We start from the raw sequence: 22,701 nt of genomic DNA, 5'->3' as shown, positions 1-22,701 counted from the left end.
CTTTATTGAGCACAACGCACATGTGGAAAAACATGGTTGGCAAATTGACGCTCAGAGAACCAACAATTCACATGAGCGGTTGCCAACCCTAAGATGGTGCCACGCTGTCTGACGCGGTGCCGGGTGGCTTCTGACATATCAATGCGCCAAAACGTCACAAGGCATTACCAGAGCTGAAGAACGACACGAGACGGACATGGAACTCATCGACGGTCAACCAAGACAAAGGTAGGCGCGTGCATAGCATGGCTCGTGCATGTCCAATTTGAAATTTGAATGCAGCGGTTGAAAAGTTTACTGAAGTCACCAGCTCTCAGTGCAGAGCAACAACCAAAGACAAAAATCAAATCTCTCCTGACATTCACCACTGGCCCAAAATAATAAAACATATCTGTGTGGCAGCGTGCCGCCCGCCACTGCCAGGGAGATACTAGAACATGCCAAAAGTTCAGAGAAACGCTACTTCTCCATCGTGTGAAGTACACAGCTCACCTACTTGTGAAGTAACAGCAGTGTTGAAATTGTGCACAGCTGACCGTATGGATTTCTTCTCCAATTTAGATGCATGTAGCACTTGAAAACACTATCAAGGCACCTTCAAAGTTGCGCCCACATCCAGTAGAAGTTGGGTTTTGTGCAGATTAAAAGCCCATGTAAGAACATGACAAGAGCTGCATCCAAACACAATTTTTTCACATTGAAAGTCATTTCCAAAATCTTGGCATGTGCTGCATACAAGCACAATTTGTACAGGTTCCACATCCTTACTGAAGCAGGACTAAAGGCAACTAGACAGTACAGCATGCTAACCTTGGGGCTGTCCTTTGTACAAGACACTGGTGGGGTTGCTGAATATGCTGTAACAAATTCTTTTGTTGTGATGTATCCTCTTTTGATGCTTGTCATGTTGCCTCTTGTTTAGGTGGTTTGCTGTACTGCGCTATCCCATCCTCGTCGCCAAAATATGTTGTGATCTTGATAGAAAGTAGACGCTAGTAGCCATGTAAAGTTTTTAAGTACCTTAATTCCAGTTGTACAGCAAGATGGTAGGTAGATACATCAGCTAGGTAGTACAGGTACAGGAGAAGTAGCCAGAAGATTAGCCAGTAGTCAAACTAGTAGTTCCAGTTGTAGGGAACCCCTTGTAGTAGGAAACACCACCACCAGGAGCAGCCTGCCTGCTGCTCAGCCCCTCTCTCTCTAACTGTCAATCCTCACTCACACAGACACCCAATATTCCATGCATCACTGCATTTCCAACATTCTACAGTAAACACGCACTATGGCTGAGCAGCGCGAAGAAAGGATGAAGTGTAGAAAATACAGTAACTATGCAGGGCATAACACCCTCCTCTATAGAAACCTCTAGAGGGAGAGGAGTGGGTGTTGCCTTTATAAGAGGAAGCATTTAGGTCTGAAGATGTAGTTGTACACCCTGCCCTGTAAAAAGAATGGTGAAAGGAGCCTCCATTTGAAGTAGACTGGAACGCTCCTATGGACTTTGCCACTTAGGTGTCTTTTTTCCATTTTTTCTAAAGACTGATCTCCTTCAGGACCAAACAGGTGTTCTTTGTCAAAAGGGATGTTTAAAATGGACTGCTGAACCTCGGGTTTAAACCCTGAAATCCTACGCCATGCATGCCTTCTAAGGAGATTGCTGGCATTGATTTCCTTAGCCGTGGTGTCAGCAGCATCTAGCAAACACAACAAGTGATGGACAGAATGTGGATCAATGTCACACACTCACCCCAGTCCAAGGATCTGGGCCTAAATCCATCGTTATTTTGCACTCCACACCACCCTGGGTTAGACAATGGCGATATGCAAATCAGCTCTGACCCTGAGCCTCATGGGAACAGTCCAGTCCGAACTACAAAAGCCATGTCCTTCCCAGAACGGAATCAAGCATCCGAGGACCGGACCGGTTTCGAGGTAACACCTCTCATCAGCCCGGCTAGCTTGACTCCAGTGGTGTGGAGTGCCTGGGACCCACGTCTGGGCATCCCCAGCGCACTTATGGCGGAAATTGCAAACACAACAAGTGATGGACAGAATGTGGATCAATGTCACACACTCACCCCAGTCCAAGGATCTGGGCCTAAATCCATCGTTATTTTGCACTCCACACCACCCTGGGTTAGACAATGGCGATATGCAAATCAGCTCTGACCCTGAGCCTCATGGGAACAGTCCAGTCCGAACTACAAAAGCCATGTCCTTCCCAGAACGGAATCAAGCATCCGAGGACCGGACCGGTTTCGAGGTAACACCTCTCATCAGCCCGGCTAGCTTGACTCCAGCGGTGTGGAGTGCCTGGGACCCACGTCTGGGCATCCCCAGCGCACTTATGGCGGAAATTGCAAACACAACAAGTGATGGACAGAATGTGGATCAATGTCACACACTCACCCCAGTCCAAGGATCTGGGCCTAAATCCATCGTTATTTTGCACTCCACACCACTGGAGTCAAGCTAGCCGGGCTGATGAGAGGTGAGTGTGTGACATTGATCCACATTCTGTCCATCACTTGTTGTGTTTGCAATTTCCGCCATAAGTGCGCTGGGGATGCCCAGACGTGGGTTCCAGGCACTCCACACCACTGGAGTCAAGCTAGCCGGGCTGATGAGAGGTGTTCTACCTGTAATTGGGCAAAGGAGACTACCCCTTCCATAGATCTCCAACCTTGGAAATGCCTATTAAATCCCACTGGTGGAAGCCCCTGGTGTGTCTTAGGTTGCCACGTAGCTCAGTGTCCAAGATTGGGGTGGCCAGTGTGATCTTACCCTCCCAGCCCAAGCTCCTCGTAGCAGTCTGCCATACTTGGACCGCAAGCCCAGTGGGACAAGTCACAAACTTGATGTAGGTCGGTGCGAGGGAATTTGGCGTGGCACCGAGAACAGAATTGGAATGGAGTGTGTTCCATCGGCAGAAGGCTGGACCGACGCGGCTAGGCCGAAGGGCCACCCATGAAGTTTTCGATCGTAGATGGAGAATTTGTTGACCAATTTAATACGCGGAGAACAGGGAAACGTGTACGAAAACAATACAGAGTGGATTTCGCACCAATGGGAATACGAAGAACGGTTTCGAACCGGAGCGCAGCAAAACACGTCTGAACCAGATGGCAGAAAAAAACAATTAACAATGGAGCCGATGCCCATGCACACTATCACCAAAAAGAGTTGTCACCTTAGCTCGTGACTGGAAAGACTTCTTTGAAGGAAAACAACTTTCAAAAATCCTGACCCAACAGTAGATTGCAGGAGTATGCAAAGCATGTGTATCTACAGCACACATGCCTCGAACAATATTTAACAAAACGTATAGGGTGTGACATTGCTATCCTTAAAAAAGACCTATACAGCTAAAATAATCCTAGTGTGAAGGCATGGTGCACAAGTTTGGCTTCTGTTTTCCATGGGAGGTATGAAGTAAAATTTCAGTTTCTGCACAAGAGAACATTGAGAACCCGTGCCTCAGACCCCTCCCTCTTCTGCCCTGTTCAAAGTCTCTCAAAGAAGCAGCTCCATCGTTGACAGCCATGTGGCTCTGTGAACTTAAGACATTGGGTACTCCCCTCGAGTCAAAGGTTAAATACACCTTCCAACTCTGGAGCAGGCAAGAATGAGATCAATACAGCTCTCGCTGCAGGGTATGGCACAAGACACAGATGTTGAGTAGATATGAGGCATAACTTAACAACTGTAGTGGGGTTCAAGAGAGGAGTGAGACAGGAGAGACCAGCTGTTCAAAACACAGTCAGGGCTGAACAAGGGTCTAAACCTGAGGGAAATTGGCCACAGAGATGAGGTGAGGTGGAGATAATGAGCATGTAGGGCACTCAGGGTTATGATTAACACAAGTGGTAATAAATCCTTTTCACACTGCAAACAGGAATTTACAGGGCAGGAAAGGATCATCCTCCGGGTAGGACAGTGGACATTTCATTCCTCAACCAAGGAGGCAGTTAGTGGTCCTCTTCCACCCTTTGTAAAATATAACTGTGACTGTGCTATCTTAAAGGGTTTATTTTCACACATTTACAATATTCTGTCAAGTGGACACTCGTAGGCAACCAAAGAGCCTGGGAGAACCAGCTTGGCAGAGCAATGCAGTGACAAGAGCAGGACCAATTATGGAGAGCCCTGCAGCAGCTGACAACGTGTTCTTTTTCAGGAGTCCCATTATAAATTAGTATTCAGTTAGTACTTCACACTTCCACCTTGAGAGGTACATCTCTGCGATCAGGTGAGGGATGATGGGGGTATAAAGAGGAGCAGAGGTCACTAGTCCATATTTTGGGATCTCTGCCATCAAATGGAATTCAGGGGTTTCTTAATTAAGACAGCGGTAACGCTATGTCTGTGATCACAACGTACTGAAGATATCCCAATTCAAGGTTACAAACTGCACCAAGATATCTCAGCGCTGCCAGAATGTAGAAGCTCGATATTGGAATGAACCAATATAGTCTCAGCGGCTACGGTGTACAATGGGACTTCACAAACTGCTAAAGGATTGATTGCTGAGGAAGCTGTTCTACTGGCTCTGGCATCCGTTGAATGCTCACTTCACCAAGTTTGGGAATCGGAGAATGCACCCATCGCGAATTACAGCATTGCAGCTTTTTGAATGTGAGGTATAGAAGATGGGGGCTCCTCAGAAAAGAATTAGTACAAGATAAAGAGTGCCGGAAGGCTACTTCATGGTCTCTTAGCAACGGCCTCCAGGGAGTGAGGGGGAATTCATGGAGGCAGAGTTAAAGTAGGCGGTTCCATTGCATAAAAGTTGTCTGGTTTATTAATTTTTAATCAGTAATTACTGGGGAGTCTACATTTGTGTAATATCCCTTATTATAAAGTAAATACCCATTGGAAACTGATAATAACTGAGATGTTTATTATAAAATGTCACCCAATAACCCCACCGGTCGGATATTCCCTGGGATGTGCCTGGGCTTCTAGAGGCAGTTCTTCCAGCAGAGAGACTTCTGTAATTACCAGTTAATATGGGACAGGCTGGGCATATCTTGAAACAGTACAAATATGCAACTGTGATTTATCAACATTATAAGCAATGAAACTAAAACCAACTGAACAGTAATTCGATAACTAACAGGAGCATGGGTACCATCACACAACGCAAGTTCCATCACGCAGGACTACCAGGTCTGTCTTGCTACTGACAAACACATCTTGCAGGATGGCTGAAAGGGTGGGGAAAACAAAGGGTGGTACACATGCCCTGTGCCTACTCTGCATTCCACACAGCAGGCTCCAACTGGGCCAAGTGTTACATGCCATGCCTGAGTCCAGGTGGTGGTCCATTGGCAGCAGAAGGATCATATGACGGGAATGAGGGGGACACTGCAAACTGGAACTAGCAATACATGTGGATAAACAAACAGTCAAGAACTCCCTTGAGATTGGTTAAGCAGTTGTCTCATCCAAGAGAACTAATGCATATGTGACCCCCACTTAAGTGTTGGCACCTGTCCCTCCATATGCACTACTTTAATTGTGTGTGCAATAAAGTTTCTACCTCAATTGGAATGGAATGTGCATCTTGACCTCAGGTCTCCCATCTCTTAATACATGTCAAACCTTTAATGCACTTGTTCACCTACAAATGTACCTATATTTATAAACCCTCAGAGAAGCACTGTGCCCACATGGGCATGTGTGTGCACATATGGAAACGTAGCTGGAATCCCCACTCCAGGGCCCAATCTGATCTCTCTCTCCACCACCAACTGTAGCTGTGACAGCTACAAAATCTCATTGGGCCGATCCTCCACACTAACTGTATTTGTGATAGCCACAGAATTATATAACTGGTGCGAGGGCGGACCCTCTCCACCAATGGGTGTCAGCTTCAGGATTATATAACCGACACAAGGGCAGACCCTCTCCACCAACTTTAACCATTACTGCTACAGGTTCACACAGCTGACGCAAGGGACGGACCATCTGCACTGGTAACAGTGACAGCTACCGGATCACAAAGCTGATACCTGGGGCAGACCCTTTACTTCAACGGTAACCGTGATAGGTACAGGACCATATATCCAACTCAAGGAGCCGGCCCTTTATACCAACGGTAACCATGATAGGTACAGGACCATATATCCAACAAAAGGGGCCGACCCTTCACACCAACGGTAACCGTGACAGCTAACGGATCATCCAGCCAATGCAAGGGCAGATCCTCTCCACCAACAGTAACAGCTACACAATCATGTAGCTGACGCAAGAGGCAGACCCTCTCCACTAATGGTGACCATGACTGCTACAAGATCATACACCCGAGGCAAAGGGGGGATCTTCTTCGCCAATGGAAATCGCAACAGCTACAGGATCATGTTGCCAACGTGAGGGCAGACTCTTTACACGAAAGGTAATCATAACTGCTACAGGATCATACAGCTGACAAGAAGCTCAAACCTTTCAAATCAATCGTTAGCACAGTAGCTACAGGATCATGTTGAAGACTCTACCCATCTGTGGTCAAACTACTTGTTGGGTCAGGCTCTTGGCATTAGGCGTGGACTCTCCCTAGCAAATTCTGCAGTCAACAGTGGAGTTGGATTCTACCCATCATTGGTAACTGCAGAAGCTGTACAATCATACTGCGGAAACTAAGGACAGACAGTAGTCAGCAATGGTAACCATGGGAGCCGCCTACCAGGAGCAGATCCTACCCTCCAATGGTAAGCACAGTGGCTACAGGAACAAGCAGTAACCACCACCAGTAGACCCTATTCAACAAGGAGAGCCACACAAGCTGAGTATCATGCGACTGACCCAGCAAAGAACGTCCTTGTCAAGGGAAAGCATCGGAGTAGCTTCGAATCATGCAGCAGGTGCCATGAGATAGGGTGTTTTCTTCACACCAAGGATTCTGCAACTGACATGAGGGGCAGGGACAGACATTCCTTTGTCAGCCAAGGATTACACCGCTGGAGTTGAAAAGGGAGCATGTTTCCACTGAGAGTCAACCTGGGATTGTGCCTCTGCAGCTCTGTGTATTTTTCCATCTTTTCTGGAGGTGACCCTCCTTGACAGGGCTGTCTGGAGTATCACCTGGAGAGATCTCCTGTCAGATGGGCATGCTCCATGGTCTCCTTTTTCGCTAGTCTTTAAACGTCTTGACAGCTCTTGCACATGTCTTTAAAATAAAGGAAATGAATTGCTTATGCTATACTTCTGACTCCAGGAATTGCAGGTCCTCCAGCAGCTCTTGCGCCAGGCTCTTGAGATCCTTGTTGCGGCCCTTGGAGAACTCTGTGATGCGCTGCAGTGGTAGAGACTGTTGCAGAGAGGGTGTCATCTTCGTAAACACCTCTGGCTCAAGGATGACGGACTGTAGGAGCCGCAGAGTATGGAGACAAACCTCAGCATCAGGATCTATAGGAGAGAGGAGAGGGATGAACAGCATGGGTTAGAGGAAGACTAATAGGCACAAACAATATGGGTGAGAAAATATCCCCGGGCACAAACAGCAAGACGAGAAAAGAACATCCCTGATCTGTATTTTAAAGTCATTCTGCATTTTAATGGCTGCTACTCTTTATTAAAGCCTGCAGATTTTACTACTTGCGCTCTCACAGATTACCGTAAGGAGGCTAGGGTTTTGGCTTCCCCTCTACAAACTGTGGGGATAGAAGATTTGCACCTAATGTTTGTTAGGTCCTCTTAGTAGAGATAGTATCTAGCTTTACCCACTGTAATTACGTAAGCATTTGTAATTTTATGACTTTATGCCTGATGGTTGCCTTGTGGGAAACATAATTCTTAATACGGTACGTCTGAATTGGTTATGAGGGCAGGCCAATGATAAAGCTTTAGGTTTGATCGACTTGCTAGCAAACGTTATGACCACTGCCCTACGTCTGATGTATTTATTCTGCAACGTTATGAGTGTAGGAAGGTGGATACCTGACTATGGTTACCCCAAATTTTTTGCCTGGTGTTTTGCTGGTTTTTCGACTTAGCTGACCTGGGACCCTGCTATTCAGGGCCCCAGGCCTATTGCTCTCTCTGTAAAATGGATTCCATGTACCTTAGGTACATATCGAATTGGATACTGAGTCACCTTATCAGTCCCAGTACAGTGTACCTTAGGTACCCAGGGCATAGGTGTACCCAGGGCCTACCAAGGGCTGCAGCATGTATTATGCCACCCCTGGCTGGCCATCCAAATCTGACACAACTGGCTGCACGACAGCTGGGGCAAGGTGGTGTAATCACCCGTTGCTTTGGATATAGTATTCCTATATCTAACCCTAAAATAGACACATGTATTCCTATCAGTCACTCCTATGGCAGGCCTTAACAATCCTGAAGGCAGAGTGCTTGGAATTATGTGAGATGGTGCTCTGGCATGAGCTGAGCCCGTCTGCAGCTTGCGGAACCAAGTCCTAATAGCTGTTCCATGATAACGCGTACCATATACTCTTAAGTGCATTATAATCCTCGCGGTTATTTGCTATCTTTGGTATCGCTTTATCAAAACATGTCGAGTAAGGTGTCATACGAATTGGAATACTAACCCCTCGCCAATTCTGGCGACGGGGTTAGCATTCCACCCTTCTAGAGGGACACGACATGTATGTAACTGTGAACCCCGGTTAAAGCTAACTCGAGCCTCAGCATCACAAAATGGATGCTGCCACCACAGACACAAGTCTGACCTCCTGCTGCTGGGAGTCCTTCCAGCGAGGAGAGCTTGGACAAAGGGTTTCCTGTCAGGGGCGGTGCTAGCACCATCCCAGACAGGGTTTTGTGTATCCCAGGTAGGCAGGGCTGAGAGGAAGGTGACTGCAAGTGGCACCCCGGTGCTCACTATGCATCTGCCGGCTTGAACCAGTTCCAGGGGCACACCAGCCCCTGAGCTGGGGAAAGTCCGGACAAGGGAGAGGGGTGTAACCACCCCCCTCCTGGTCCCACCCATGGGCAGGACCTAGTTGCGTGCCTGCCCCTTTTTCTTGAATAAAGGTAGGAGCAGGCCCCCTTCCCAAAATGGGATAATTCTGAATCTTGACTACTTTCCACGAAAGGACTCTTGACTATTTCTGAAGACTCTCCCTTGTGGCTAAGGAGTAGCCACCCTGCACCTGCAGGCACCATCTAAGCATCGCGGTTTGCTGTAAGTCCATCCTCCGGATCAAGACTGCCCAGCTCGGCGAGACCCGGATTCCCTGGCATCTCTGACCTCTACCTGCATCATCAGCCCTGCTGAGATTCGTGGGTGTGACGAGACCTGAAGGGACCGGCCATCTTCAAAACTGCACGACGCTTAACCAGCACGACCGCCGAGGGATCCTCGAGGGAGTGCTTTGGGGTTTGAGAAGCCCTGACCCTGAGCAGCTCCAGCACCGAAGTCCAGCCATCCAGCATCCACGAGATCTGCGTGGGGCCCTTCTGCTCTTTGCTGCTCACCGCGTTGTCCGGTCACTTGCCTGCTGGCTAGTGGCCCTCCTGACGACGAACCACGACGATTACACCGCTGGTCTGGTTGCTCCAGACTGGCCCTTGCTCCCTTCCAAGAGAGGAGCACCCCGGACCCTCCTGGTCCACTCCAGACGCCATCTTGACTCCACCGCGTGGGCTTGACTTTGCCAAGGTTTGTTGCCCCAATCCTGGGTCCAGCATCGCCGACAGCAGACACCTTCGTGGGACAGCTCGCACCTCCAGCCTGGTCGCCGACAACGCCTCCTGGTCCGAGGGACAGCAGAGTCCAGCGTCGCCCACTCACCTGGTCGAGGTGACTTCATCCGGTGCCATCCTGGTGCCCACACAATCACTGGCTAGTGATTAAGAACTGAGTCCCCTCTGCTTTCAGGTCGTCTCCATCTTCGATCCAGGCTTGGATCACTCCGGACATCTTCACTGGTCGCCTGCCAGCAACTTCTTCTTTCAGGCTCCATAGACTTCAACGAGGATTCCCGACGTCTTTTGAACCCTATGCAGCCGCAGCCCCTGGGCTAGGTAACTTGAGCATTTCGGTGCTCCAACGTAGGTTCACTATCTAAGTGTCCAGATCCTTTGTCGTTTTCAGTCTATCTAGTCGGATTCGTCCGATAACAGTATCCATAGACTTTGTCCCGCATCCCGCGTGAGAGTGCACACCCTGCACCCGATCTCCCTAGGCCTTCGGCTCCTAACCTAAAGGTTCAGTAGTGTAGTCCTAGCGATCCTAAAGCCTCTGGACATTGTTACTTACCTGCTAGTATTTCGCATTCCACTTTTAGTGTACATGGTTTTTCGTGCCCCTCTGGCATTTGTGTAAATTGTGCGACAGAAAGTATTTTCGTAAGAGTTTTGTTGTGTGCTTAGCTCCCTGACTCATAAAGAGATCAGGGTAGACTTGTTATAAATAAATATCCTTTTATTTTCATCACAACTTGTGTGGTGTGCTTTCACTTGGTGTTCAAGGGGTATATGTGAGGGTATAACAGCTGGCTTAACACGCCCTCTAGAGTTTAGCCTAAAGACTGCTCTTGTCCATGCTACTAGGATAGCTGGTCTCTAATGTTGACTTACAACCAATCATCAATAAGGGTTGTTTGGAATGATACAAAGTGATCACTAGAATAGTGAGCACTATATATCAGGCCAACTTCTCACATTGGTGAGCAGCGGTTGGGATTTGAGCTTGCTGTTGTTTTACCACACGTATCCTAAGAATATCATTTGAAAGATCACATAAGTACCAAGGTACATATAACTTAGCTTAGAATACCCTGAGTTCTACTGAACCAGCTGTTGTAGTTCAACAGGGCTTAGCACACCCTGACTACGACTCTTAGCAAGGGATCAGTAGGCAAACAAATAGTGTAGGTAAGTGCACCACTTACACCTCACTAGAAAAGCATGCTGACAAAGGAGAGAACTCAGAAGCTCCCCTTTTGTCAGTTGACCCTCCACAGGTCATGTCAAGATATGCAGCTCTTAGCTTCCAGGAGATGAGACAAGTGTGTACCTCCAGGAAGCTAAAACAGGGTTCTAACCCTACCATCCCATTTCTGATAGGTCTCTTAGAGACTTATGATGCAAGGAGGGCTTCTAACACAGGCCCTTCTAATCCAGATGGGAGTATGCCCCCCTTAGAGGGAACCCTTGGGGACCCTGACCTCAACCTCAATGGAACAGGAAGTGATGAGGAGGAAGAGGATCAGGAGTTGTCAGGGGATGAGGCAGACAAAGGTCAGGTAGTAGTCAGTAGACTCACCAGGACCAACTTAGGCAGGCATGAAAATGGACTTGGGGGACCCCCAGGCCCACTCTCGGGCAGGCTTAACATTGGGAATGGACGAGTTAGGTCTCTCTCTAGAGGCTCTAACAGATCCATTCATCCCAATGGCTCTCAGGTCTCTTCTCACAGAGGGATGACATCCCCTCAGAGGGGAGAGCATGAAGCTAAGATGAGGGAAGTCAATCTGAGGATTGAAAGGGAAGAACTTGCCCTGGCCAAAGAGAGACTTGCCTTTGCTAGACAGCAGAAATTGAGTGGGGCAGACCCCACTGGTGGCAGCATTATCCCTAGAGATAAAGACAGGAGTTTAGACACTAGACACCTGAGTAAAATAGTGCCCCCCTTTAAACAAGGGGATGACATCCACAAATGGATGACTGCTTTGGAGAGGGCCTGCACTGTCCAGTGCATCCCCCAGAGTCAGTGGGCAGCTATTTTGTGGCTCTCCTTTGAAGGTAAAGGTAGAGATAAGCTCCTCACTACTAGAGTTGAGGATGCTAATAATTACCAAGTCCTGAAGAATACACTGGTTGATGGGTTTGGCTTAACAACTGAACAGTACAGGTTGATGTTCAGAGACACCCAGAAAACTCAGTCTCAGGATTGGACTGACTTTGTTGATTGTGCCACGAAGGCTCTAGAAGGCTGGCTATTGGGTAGTAAAGTTACTGACTTCACAGGATTGTATAATCTTATTATGAGAGAGCAAGTCTTAAATAATTGTCAGAACCAGTTATTACACCAGCACCTGGTAGACTCTGATCTGACCTCTCCACAAGAATTGGGTAAGAGGGCAGACAAATGGGTCAGAACCAGGATTAGGCCTAAGAACCAGGGTGGTGACCAAAAGAAGGAATCAACCAAGCCTCAAGAGAAGGGTGGGAATAAATCTTCTGATCAAACCACAGGGCCCCAAAAATCCTCTGAAAAGGGTGGGTCCCAAAATCCTTCCAATTCCCAAAAGAAACCTTATTGTCATACCTGCAAACAGGTAGGCCATTACAAAACTGACAGCAGTTGCCCAAGGGCCAACGACAATAAGGAGAACATACCCCCAAGTAAAACTTCCCAGCCTCATGTTACTACTAGTAGTAATCCCCCAGGTGGTGGGAGTGCCCCCGAGAATCTGGGTGCATTTACTTTGGGAGTTCCTGGGGACTCTGGCCTAACCAGGTCCCCAAACTTAGATACTCTTGTCTGTGAGACTGGCATGGGGTTTGCCAACTTCACAGCTTGTCCCAACACTTTGGGCAAGTACAGACAGGATCCCCTCATCAATGGTTCAAAAGTTGAGGCCTACAGAGACACAGGGGCTAGCATCACCATGTGACTGAGAGCCTAGTCCCCTCAAGGCAACTTATACCTGTCGCCACATACCAGGTAACCAACATTGATGGAGTGCAGAGAGATCATCCCATAGCAGTGGTCAATCTCAGCTGGGGAGGTGTCACTGGCTACAAGAGAGTGGCAGTGTCACCAAACTTGCCTGTAGATTGCCTACTGGGGAATGATTTAGAGATCTCAGCCTGGGCTGAGGTAGAGCAAGAAACCCATTTTAAAAGGTTAGTGGGGCAGTGATAGCCACAGCCCCAGTCCAAGATGTCCTCCCTGAACAGGTCAGGAGAGCTGTGCCAGTCACAGCCCAATCTCAGACAGGTTCCTTTCCTGAACAGGTTGGCAAGGCTGTGATGGTCACAGCCCATACCCAAACTGAGTCCCTTCCTGAAAAGGTTGGTGGAGTTGTGATGGCCACAGCTCAAACTCAGACAGATAATAGTGTTGTGAAGCCTGAAACTATGGATCACTCCACTCAGACAGAGAGCATTGAGGAGGAAGAGAAATCTCCCTCCCACCAGACTCTAGGAAAGGATCAGCCTCCTCAGGGAACTGATCCGACCCCTTGTGAAGGAACTGCCCCAGAGGTAGTCAGGCCTAGCCTGGCAGAGCCCCTGATGTCAGTGGACCCTTCCAAGGTGGGACCCAGTCTGGAGCAGGTAACCTGCCCCTCTCTACCCTGCCTCAGTCAGCCCAGGGCTGTAGAGGTCAGGGAGGCCAGTGGTGGACCCCAAAAGCCCCCTGTCCAAAAGAACTCCCCAATCAGCAGATTAAGGGCACTGAAGCTAGTAGACCTAGCCAAGTGAAAATAAAACAGACTCCTCAGGGATCCCCCTTAAACTTAGTTAGGGACCTCCCACAGATGGACACTGTTGGGCACAGCCAAACCTGGGACCTGAGGGCCCCAAACCTGACCTGTCCCTCCAGTAAGCCAAACAGAGGGACCCAGCCTCCAGCTTTAGGTAGCCAGAGGTTGACCCTGAGAGCTCACAGCAACTCAGTCATGGAAAGAAAGGCATATATGGTGGATAGTGATTGGAGGAAGTTGAGCCCAACATTAGTGGAGTCTCACTTCAGTACTTCATCCCAGCCCCAGCCTTTTACTTTGCCAAAACACACCACAGGTAGAGATTCCCTATGGTGGAGACCCTCAGATACCCTTAGGGTGAGGGATTGCTTAGTGGACCATGATACAGGGGGTAACCATGCCAGTGCATGTACCACCTCATATGGCCACTCGGGCAATATAGGCTTACCTGGTCAAGGATAGCCTTATCTCCTTTCGTTTTGGGGGAGGGGGGGGTTATGTAGGAAGGTGGATACCTAACTATGGTTACAACCAACTTTTTGCCTGGTGTTTTGCTGGTTTTCCGACTTAGCTGACCTGGGACCCTGCTATTCAGGGCCCCAGGCCTACTGCTCCCTCTGTAAAATGGATTCCATGTACCTTAGGTACATTTCTAATTGGATACTGAGTCACCTTATCAGTCCCTGTACAGTGTACCTTAGGTACACAGGGCATAGGTGTACCCAGGGCCTACCAGGGGCTGCAGCATGTATTATGCCACCCCTGGCTGGCCATCCAAATCTGACACAACTGGCTGCACGACAGCTGGGGCAAGGTGGTGTAATCACCCGTTGCTTTAGATATAGTATTCCTATATCTAACCCTAAAATGGACACATGTATTCCTATCAGTCACTCCTATGGCAGGCCTTAACAATCCTGAAGGCAGAGTGCTTGGAATTATGTGAGATGGTGCTCTGGCATGAGCTGAGCCCATCTGCAGCTTGCGGAACCAAGTCCTAATAGCTGTTCCATGATAACGCGTACCATATACTCTTAAGTGCATTGCTTTTATAAGCAGAAGGCTGACCCCCAGAGAGAAGAATTGGTCAGCTATTGAGAGGGAGGCCTTTGCTGTGGTTTGGGCCCTGAAGAAGCTGAGGCCATACTTGTTTGGCACTCACTTCAAGATTCAGACCGACCATAAGCCCCTCTTGTGGCTAAATCAGATGAAGGGTGAAAACCCCAAACTGCTTAGGTGGTCCATTTCCCTACAGGGGATGGACTTTACAGTGGAACATAGACCTGGTACTGATCATGGCAATGCCGATGGGCTCTCCAGATATTTCCACTTAGAACAAGAAGACTCACCTGGTCAAGGTTAGCTTATTGTCCCAAAGTTTGGGGGGGGGGGTCATGTAGGAGAGTAGGGTCTGCAATCCTATGATCACCCAGATTTTTTTGCTTTTGTTTCACTGGTTTACGACTTTCTCTGGCTGTGGGCCTGCCAATCAGACCCACAGCCTGGCTGTTCTCTTTCTAAATTACCTCATGTACCCTAGGTGCATTTAGCAATTGGTACTGGGCCACCTTATCAGACCCTGTAACTCAGGGCATAGGTGTACCCAGGGCTGCCAGGGGCTGCAGCATGTATTATGCCACCCCTGGCTGGCCTCCTAAATTTGACACAACTGGCTGCATGACAGCTGGGGCAAAGTCGTGTAATCACCCTTTGCTGTAGGTGTAGTATACCTATACCTAACCCTAAAATGGACACACAGATTCCTATCAGTCACTCCTATGGCAGGCCTTGACAATCCTGAAGGCAGAGTGCTTGGAATCGTGTGAAATGGTGCTCTGGCATGAGCTGAGCCTGTCTGCAGCTTGCGGAACCAAGTCCTAATAGCTGTTCCATGATATCGCATACCATATACTCTTAAGTGCATTATAATCCTCGCGGTTAAATGCTATCTTTGGTATTGCTTTATCAAAACATGTCGAGTAAGGTGTCATACGAATTGGAATACTAACCCCTCGCAAATTCTGGCGACTGGGTTAGCATTCCACCCTTCTAGAGGGACACGACATGTATGTAACTGTGAACCCCGGTTAAAGCTAACTCGAGCCTCAGCATCACAAAATGGATGCTGCCACCACAGACACAAGTCTGACCTCCTGCTGCTGGGAGTCCTTCCAACGAGGAGAGCTTGGACAAAGGGTTTCCTGTCAGGGGCGGTGCTAGCACCATCCCAGACAGGGTTTTGTGTATACCAGGTAGGCAGGGCTGAGAGGAAGGTGACTGCAAGTGGCACCCCGGTGCTCACTATGCATCTGCCGGCTTGAACCAGTTCCAGCCAGGGGCACACCAGCCCCTGAGCTGGGGAAAGTCCGGACAAGGGAGAGGGGTGTAACCACCCCCCTCCTGGTCCCACACATGGGCAGGACCTAGTCGCGTGCCTGCCCCTTTTTCTTGAATAAAGGTAAGAGCAGGCCCCCTTCCCAAAATGGGACAAATTCTGAATCTTGACTACTTTCCATGAAAGGACTCTTGACTATTTCTGAAGACTCTCCCTTGTGGCTAAGGAGTAGCCACCCTGCACCTGCAGGCACCATCTAAGCATCGCGGTGTGCTGTAAGTCTATCCTCCGGATCAAGACTGCCCAGCTCGACGAGACCCGGATTCCCTGGCATCTCTGACCTCTACCTGCATCATCAGCCCAGCTGAGATTCGTGGGTGTGACGAGACCTGAAGGGACCGGCCATCTTCAAAACTGCACAACGCTTAACCAGCACGACCGCCGAGGGATCCTCAAGGGAGTGCTTTGGGGTTTGAGAAGCCCTGACCCTGAGCAGCTCCAGCACCGAAGTCCAGCCCCCCAGCATCCACGAGATCTGCGTGGGGCCCTTCTGCTCTTTGCTGCTCACCGCGTTGTCCGGTCACTTGCCTGCTGGCTAGTGGCCCTCCTGACGACGAACCACGACGATTACACCGCTGGTCTGGTTGCTCCAGACTGGCCCTTGCTCCCTTCCAAGAGAGGAGCACCCCGGACCCTCCTGGTCCACTCCAGATGCCATCTTGACTCCACCGCGTGGGCTTGACTTTGCCAAGGTTTGTTGCCCCAATCCTGGGTCCAGCATCGCCGACAGCAGACACCTTCGTGGGACAGCTCGCACCTCCAGCCTGGTCGCCGACAACGCCTTCTGGTCCGAGGGACAGCAGAGTCCAGCGTCGCCCACTCACCTGGTCGAGGTGACTTCATCCGGTGCCATCCTGGTGCCCACACAATCACTGGCTAGTGATTAAGAACTGAGTCCCCTCTGCTTTCAGGTCGTCTCCATCTTCGATCCAGGCTTGGATCACTCCGGACATCTTCACTGGTCGCCTGCCAGCAACTTCTTCTTTCAGGCTCCATAGACTTCAACGAGGATTCCCGACGTCTTTTGAACCCTATGCAGCCGCAGCCCCTGGGCTAGGTAACCTGAGCATTTCGGTGCTCCAACGTAGGTTCACTATCTAAGTGTCCAGATCCTTTGTCGTTTTCAGTCTATCTAGTCAGATTCGTCCGATAACAGTAACTTTGTGAATACTAGTATCCATAGACTTTGTCCCGCATCCCGCGTGAGAGTGCACACCCTGCACCCGATCTCCCTAGGCCTCCTGCTCCTAACCTGAAGGTTCAGTAGTGTAGTCCTAGCGATCCTAAAGCCTCTGGACCTTGTTACTTACCTGCTAGTATTTCGCATTCCACTTTTAGTGTATATGGTTGTTCGTGCCCCTCGGGCATTTGTGTAAATTGTGCGACAGAAAGTATTTTCGTAAGAGTTTTGTTGTGTGCTTAGCTCCCTGACTCATAAAGAGATCAGGGTAGACTTGTTATAAATAAATATCCTTTTATTTTCATAACAACTTGTGTGGTATCCTTTCACTTGGTGTTCAAGGGGTATATGTGATGGTATAGCAGCTGGCTTAACACGCCCTCTAGAGTTTAGCCTAAAGACTGCTCTTGTCCATGCTACTAGGATAGCTGGTCTATAAGGTTGACTTACAACCAATCATCAATAAGGGTTGTTTGGAATGATACAAAGTGATCACTAGAATAGTGAGCACTATATATCAGGCCAACTTCACAATGAGAACCAGTAGGCCTGGTTTATTTGTTGTGAACAGCATTTGTTAAAGCTAATAGGCCTTTAGTGCACCATAGCAGGGAAGAGGTTTGGTGCTGGTCGCCTCCTCTGGCAAACCCTTAAGGTAGACAAGTTTCACCGTAATAATCCTTGTTAGGCCCTGTTGTCAAAGGTTGCATATTGTTTTGCTAACTGTAATTTTGTACATTTTTGTACTTTCATAACTGTATGCCTGATGGTTGTCAGTTTATGTGCACCGCAAAATGATGATTATCTCGTTGAGTCAATGGTAAAGACTACAGACCTTATTGGTTCACTCGGAAAAGATATGTCAGATTCCATATGCTTGTTTTGTTTATTATATAAAGTTATGGCAAAATCAGTAGGCCCAATAATATTCAACCTCTATACAACCCCACAGGCAGACATCATCAGATCACGTGGCATCAACGTTCTTTCTTACGCCGGCGACATGTCATTGATACTCTCCCTGTTGGACAAGACACCGCACCAAAATACAACTTCGCCAGATGCATGTCCGCTGTGACAACCTGGATGAGATGCAACTGCCTAAAGCTCAACATGGACAAGACCAAAAGGGTGATCTTCGTAAGGAAGACTTCTGCTCCCGGCACATGTTAGTTTTTGCCGGTGAGCGATCTAGCTTCCCATGACTCAGCTGCTGCACAGCAGTGCCGATTGGTGGGTGGAGGGGTGTGTGGTATCTTAAGGACGCTGGAGCCGGCGCGCAGCCGGTGAACAAGCCCCAGTCTTACGTGTTTCAATTTTAAAATGTACTGAATTTAAGGCTCTAGTGTTTGTCAAACTGTTTTTAAATTGTCCTAAGTGTGTATTACCCAGAATCAATAGTTTTTATGTTGGGGATGTTTGCACACATTGGTTTTTGCCGGTGAGTGGTCTAGCTTCCTGTGACTCAGCTGCTGCACAGCAGGCTGATTGGTGGGCGGAGGTTGGTGTGGTATCTTAAGGAGGCTGGAGCTGAAACGTGCAGTGGGCGCACCTAAGGCAAACCCGTCTGCGCCCGTCCGCTTCTGACTGTGTCCAGGGGCCAAGACCCCTGGTCTAAGGCTGGTCTATCTGGCGGAAGAACTGTGGGAGTTGAGAGCTACGGACAGTTTACTGACGCTGCATAAGGAGGTGAAAGGCGAAGTTAAGGGTGGATGATTTGTTAAGTGGTTGGAGGAGACATGAACAGGACCGCAAGTAAGGGGAGCGGGGACAGGTGATTTAAGCCAGATAACGAAGGAGGAAGTCGCAGAGAAGGGCCTAAGGGCCTTGGTATTGAACACACGGTCCCTACAGAAACACAACCTGGAAGTCTTCTCGCTGCTGCAGAAAGAGTCAGACATTATAGCAGCAACGGAAATCTGGTTAGAGGATGGCTCAGGGCCTGATATAGTAGCAGCTCTACCTTCAGAATATAATATCCTGGTGCATAACCGGCAGGGTGGGAGGGGGGGGGGGGGATTCAGCCGGAGGTGTCTGACCACACAGGGGGTTGTAGAAGAAAGTTTGGATGGGGCAGAAGTCCTGGGGGTAAAAATACGTTTAAAGTCCTCCTGTATGGTAGTAATGGTAGTCTCTCTCTCTCCCTGGCCTACTTCTTTGTTTAACAACCTGTGTATAGAAGAGGTCATTGATTTGTGCTCTGGATACCAACAGATTATGCTGGTGGGGGACTACAACTTTCGCTGGGACCAGGAACCAAGAGAGCCCCAGGCGAGTAGGTTTGGAGAGGGAACGATACGGGCCATACTTTAGACCTAATCTGAACAACTCAGTTGTCTGCAAAGTTAACTGAGTTTGAACCCTGTAGCAGGTCAGATCATTATCTGATCAGGCTCACAATCCCGCTGCCCAGTCGACCAATGTACTAAACACTAGAATGGCGGACGGTACGAAACTGGGATAAAATAGAGGGAACCAGGTTAGGGGAGGCACTAAAAGAGGCAATGCATCCAGGTAGACATATTGAGGATTTAGATCAGGAGAGCGAGAATTTCAGGAAGGATGCAAGAAACCATAGATAAGTTGGCCCCTGCGCGGAGAGAAAGAATAAGGAACAGAGGCAAGGGGGCCCCCTATTATACTTCGAAACTAAGAGAAAGAAAACAAAAATGATGCCAACATTAAAGGAAAGGGCGAAAGCAGTATGAACCGGAGGCTTTAAGGGAGGATAAAGCAATGTTAGCCATATAGAAAAGAGCAATCACTGCAACAAAAGCGGAGTTCTATGAGCTAAGGATTCTAGAGGCAAATGACACGCAAAAAGACACTTTAAGGTGTTGAGGGAACTAAGTCAATGGAAGGAGCAGAAGGCAACTGCAGACCCGGAGGTAATAAGAAGCAGAACTTCTTCTTAAAGAAAGTTAATGATATCTCAATGTAAGTAAGTAACACCTGAAGTTGCCCATGTCCTTTGATAGTGGAGGAGGCGCCTGACTTTCAGGGTGAGAGGCTCTCAGTGTTCCAACCACTGGATCTTGATGCCGGGTCACGTCTTATGGCTATAGTTAAATCAGGTTCACCAGAAGATACCTGCCCACCTAAGGTGTTCAAAATGGAATTTCCTGTGGTGGGGGTGGAACTGCTCTTTCTTTGAAATGTCTCCATGGCAGCCGGGAAGGTTCCTCTTAACTTTAAGGAAGCCATGGTAACCCCACTACTGAAGAAAGCAGGGGAAGATCCAAATAATGTAAAGAACTATCGCCCAATATCTAGACTGCCTTTCCTAGTAAAGATTGTGGAACAACATGTGCTCGGAACACGGTCTGTATTCACAGAAGAGCATCAGCTGCTTGATGCGCGGGAGGCAGGCTTCAGGGCACATTGCAGCACAGAATTGGTGATGCTGTCGGTATTGGATGAGCACAGGTTAGCGGCTGATAACAATAAGCCTTTGGTGCTGATTTTATTGGAACTCACAGCCGTGTTAGACAAGGTGGACCATCAAAGGTTGACGAACCATATTCGGAAGCAGGGAATCACAGACCTGGCCTTTCAGTGGATCTCCTCATTCCTGAAGGATCGGTTGCGAAAGGCCAGTTGGGTGGTTATGTGTCTAGGAAAGGAGCACTGTCATGTGGAGTTCCCCAGGGCTCTACCTTGTCCCCACTGCCTTTTAATATTTACTTCCAGCCACTGGTGGCAGCACTAGCACAAATTGGCTGTCAACTGTTTAATTACGCAGATGACACTCAATTCATCCTTCCGATCGATAATTCTAAGCAAGCACAGTCAAGTGCACCGTGCATCCTTAGGTTTACAATGAACTGGATGACAGCTAACTCGCTTAAAGTGAGCCCAGATAAGACAGAGGTTCTATCAATCACCACAGGAGACAACCCCTGGACTAATCATTTCTGGCCACAGAAGGTAGGTGCCACACCGACACCGGTGCTTGTTGTGAAGAGTCTTCTGAGGCAACTTTGGAAATTGGTACCCCTCCTATCTTTTTCAACAATGCGAACGGTGGTGGCAGCACTGATTGTGTCCGACTGGACTATGGAAATGCGCTATATATTGGGCTCCTGGACAAGTTGCTGGGAAAGCTCCAAGTAGTAATGAACGATGCAGCAAGATTAGTTTCCAAGCTTCCAAGGCGGTCACATGCTACACCATTGCTGCAACAATTGCACTGGCTTTAAATTCAGCAGAGGACTATGTTCAAAGGCTTATGTAGTGTACATAAGACCCTGTATGGGACGGTACCAGTCTATATTAAAGGCCGTCTAAGGAGATATGTTTCGGGACGTAGCATCCAGTCGTCCGAGGCAAACTTGTTGACCTGCCCACGGTTTGATACATTGACCATGGGTGGATGGGCTTTCTCAGTACTGATACCCCAGTTGTCGAATAAACTGCCGGGAAGCATGTGAGGGGAAGTTACTATCCTTCCATTCAGGAAGAAACTGAAAACTTTTTTGTTCAAGCAGGACTTTGGGCAAGATAAGCTTTGATTGAATGGGCATTATGACAAGTAATAACTCGTATTAGGTTGTAACTTTCACACTAGCGCTAAGAGACCGCTGGTAATTAGGTGCTATATAAGTGACACTTACCATAACATATCATCACATGTAGCTTCACCTGATGGCCAGCAGACCTCTGCCCCACACCAGTCTCCACCTCCGAAGCCAGAAATTAAGGAATCATCCTCAATGGCAAACTTGACATGTCAGCCCAGATAAATGCAGTGGCCTTCACCTGCTTCTACCTCAGGTGCATGCTACAGAAAATCTTCAAGTGGTTACCAGAGAATACCAGGAAAACAGTAACACAGGCTCTGATTACTAGAAGACTCGACTACGGCAACACTCTACGCGGGACTTACCAAACATCTCTCCAACAGGCTCTAAACTGTCAAAACACTGCAGTAAGACTCGTCCTAAACCTACCTTGCCGCACCCACATCTCCCTACACCTCAAAGCACGGCACTGGCCTCCCATACACAAGCATAATTAATTCAAACTACTCATACACACACACACACTTCCATTACCTCACCAGACACCTCTGATCTACAGGTCTTTCACTAGCACAGGTACCTCTCAGGCACAAGTACAGAACAGGAGGGCACACTTTCTCTCACAACACCCCCAAAGCCTGCAACAACCTGTCTGTGCACAGCAGAGCCTCCTCATCACTTCTCGAGATCCGCAAGAAGCTGAAGACCTGGCTCTTCAAGTAACCACCCTCCGGGCGGGCACAGCCTACCTATCTGCAAGCACCTTGATACCCTGTAAGGTGACCAGTGCGCTATACATATAGGCATAACATACAATAAGATGACAAAGGCAATAGGCTGTTATGGGTGAATTGTTACTATACCATCCTAAAGCCGGTCGGCAGGTATTTAAGTACGTGGATGCGCAAGGATTACTGAGTAGGCAAGGGTTTTGGTGATGGTGACCCACACGAACACACAAAGGGGATAGAAGATTTGCACTTTTATAATCCTTATTAAGCTCTATTGGGTGTTCTATTGCTCTGAAAACTGTAAGTTTGTACATATTTGTAATTTTACTATGATATATCTGATGGTTGCCTTGTGGAACAGCTTATGGTCAATACATTACATCTGGAAAGTATTGAGGTAATCCGTCAAGCGGGAATGGGAAAAAGGGGAGGTCCTAAAACATGTTTTCCCCATTCCTTTTTCCATGTGAAAAAG

General features: G+C 48.4%; 1 protein-coding gene across 1 annotated transcript in view; it reads right to left on the bottom strand.

Annotated features, from left to right (window-relative positions):
* Window positions 1-2,671: 2,671 nt before the first annotated feature.
* Window positions 2,672-22,701, bottom strand: part of HSF2BP (heat shock transcription factor 2 binding protein) — a 312,850-nt gene continuing 292,820 nt past the window's right edge. The window contains exon 7 of the mRNA XM_086933565.1: window positions 2,672-7,407. Within this exon, the coding sequence (XP_086789691.1) occupies window positions 7,199-7,407 (209 nt within the window). The 3' untranslated portion in view covers window positions 2,672-7,198. The remainder of the gene's footprint in view (window positions 7,408-22,701) is intronic.

Source organism: Lissotriton vulgaris, chromosome 8 (genome assembly GCF_964263255.1).
Source record: "Lissotriton vulgaris chromosome 8, aLisVul1.2, whole genome shotgun sequence".
Lineage (NCBI taxonomy): Eukaryota > Metazoa > Chordata > Amphibia > Caudata > Salamandridae > Lissotriton > Lissotriton vulgaris.
This window is presented reverse-complemented; position numbering and strand designations above follow the sequence as displayed.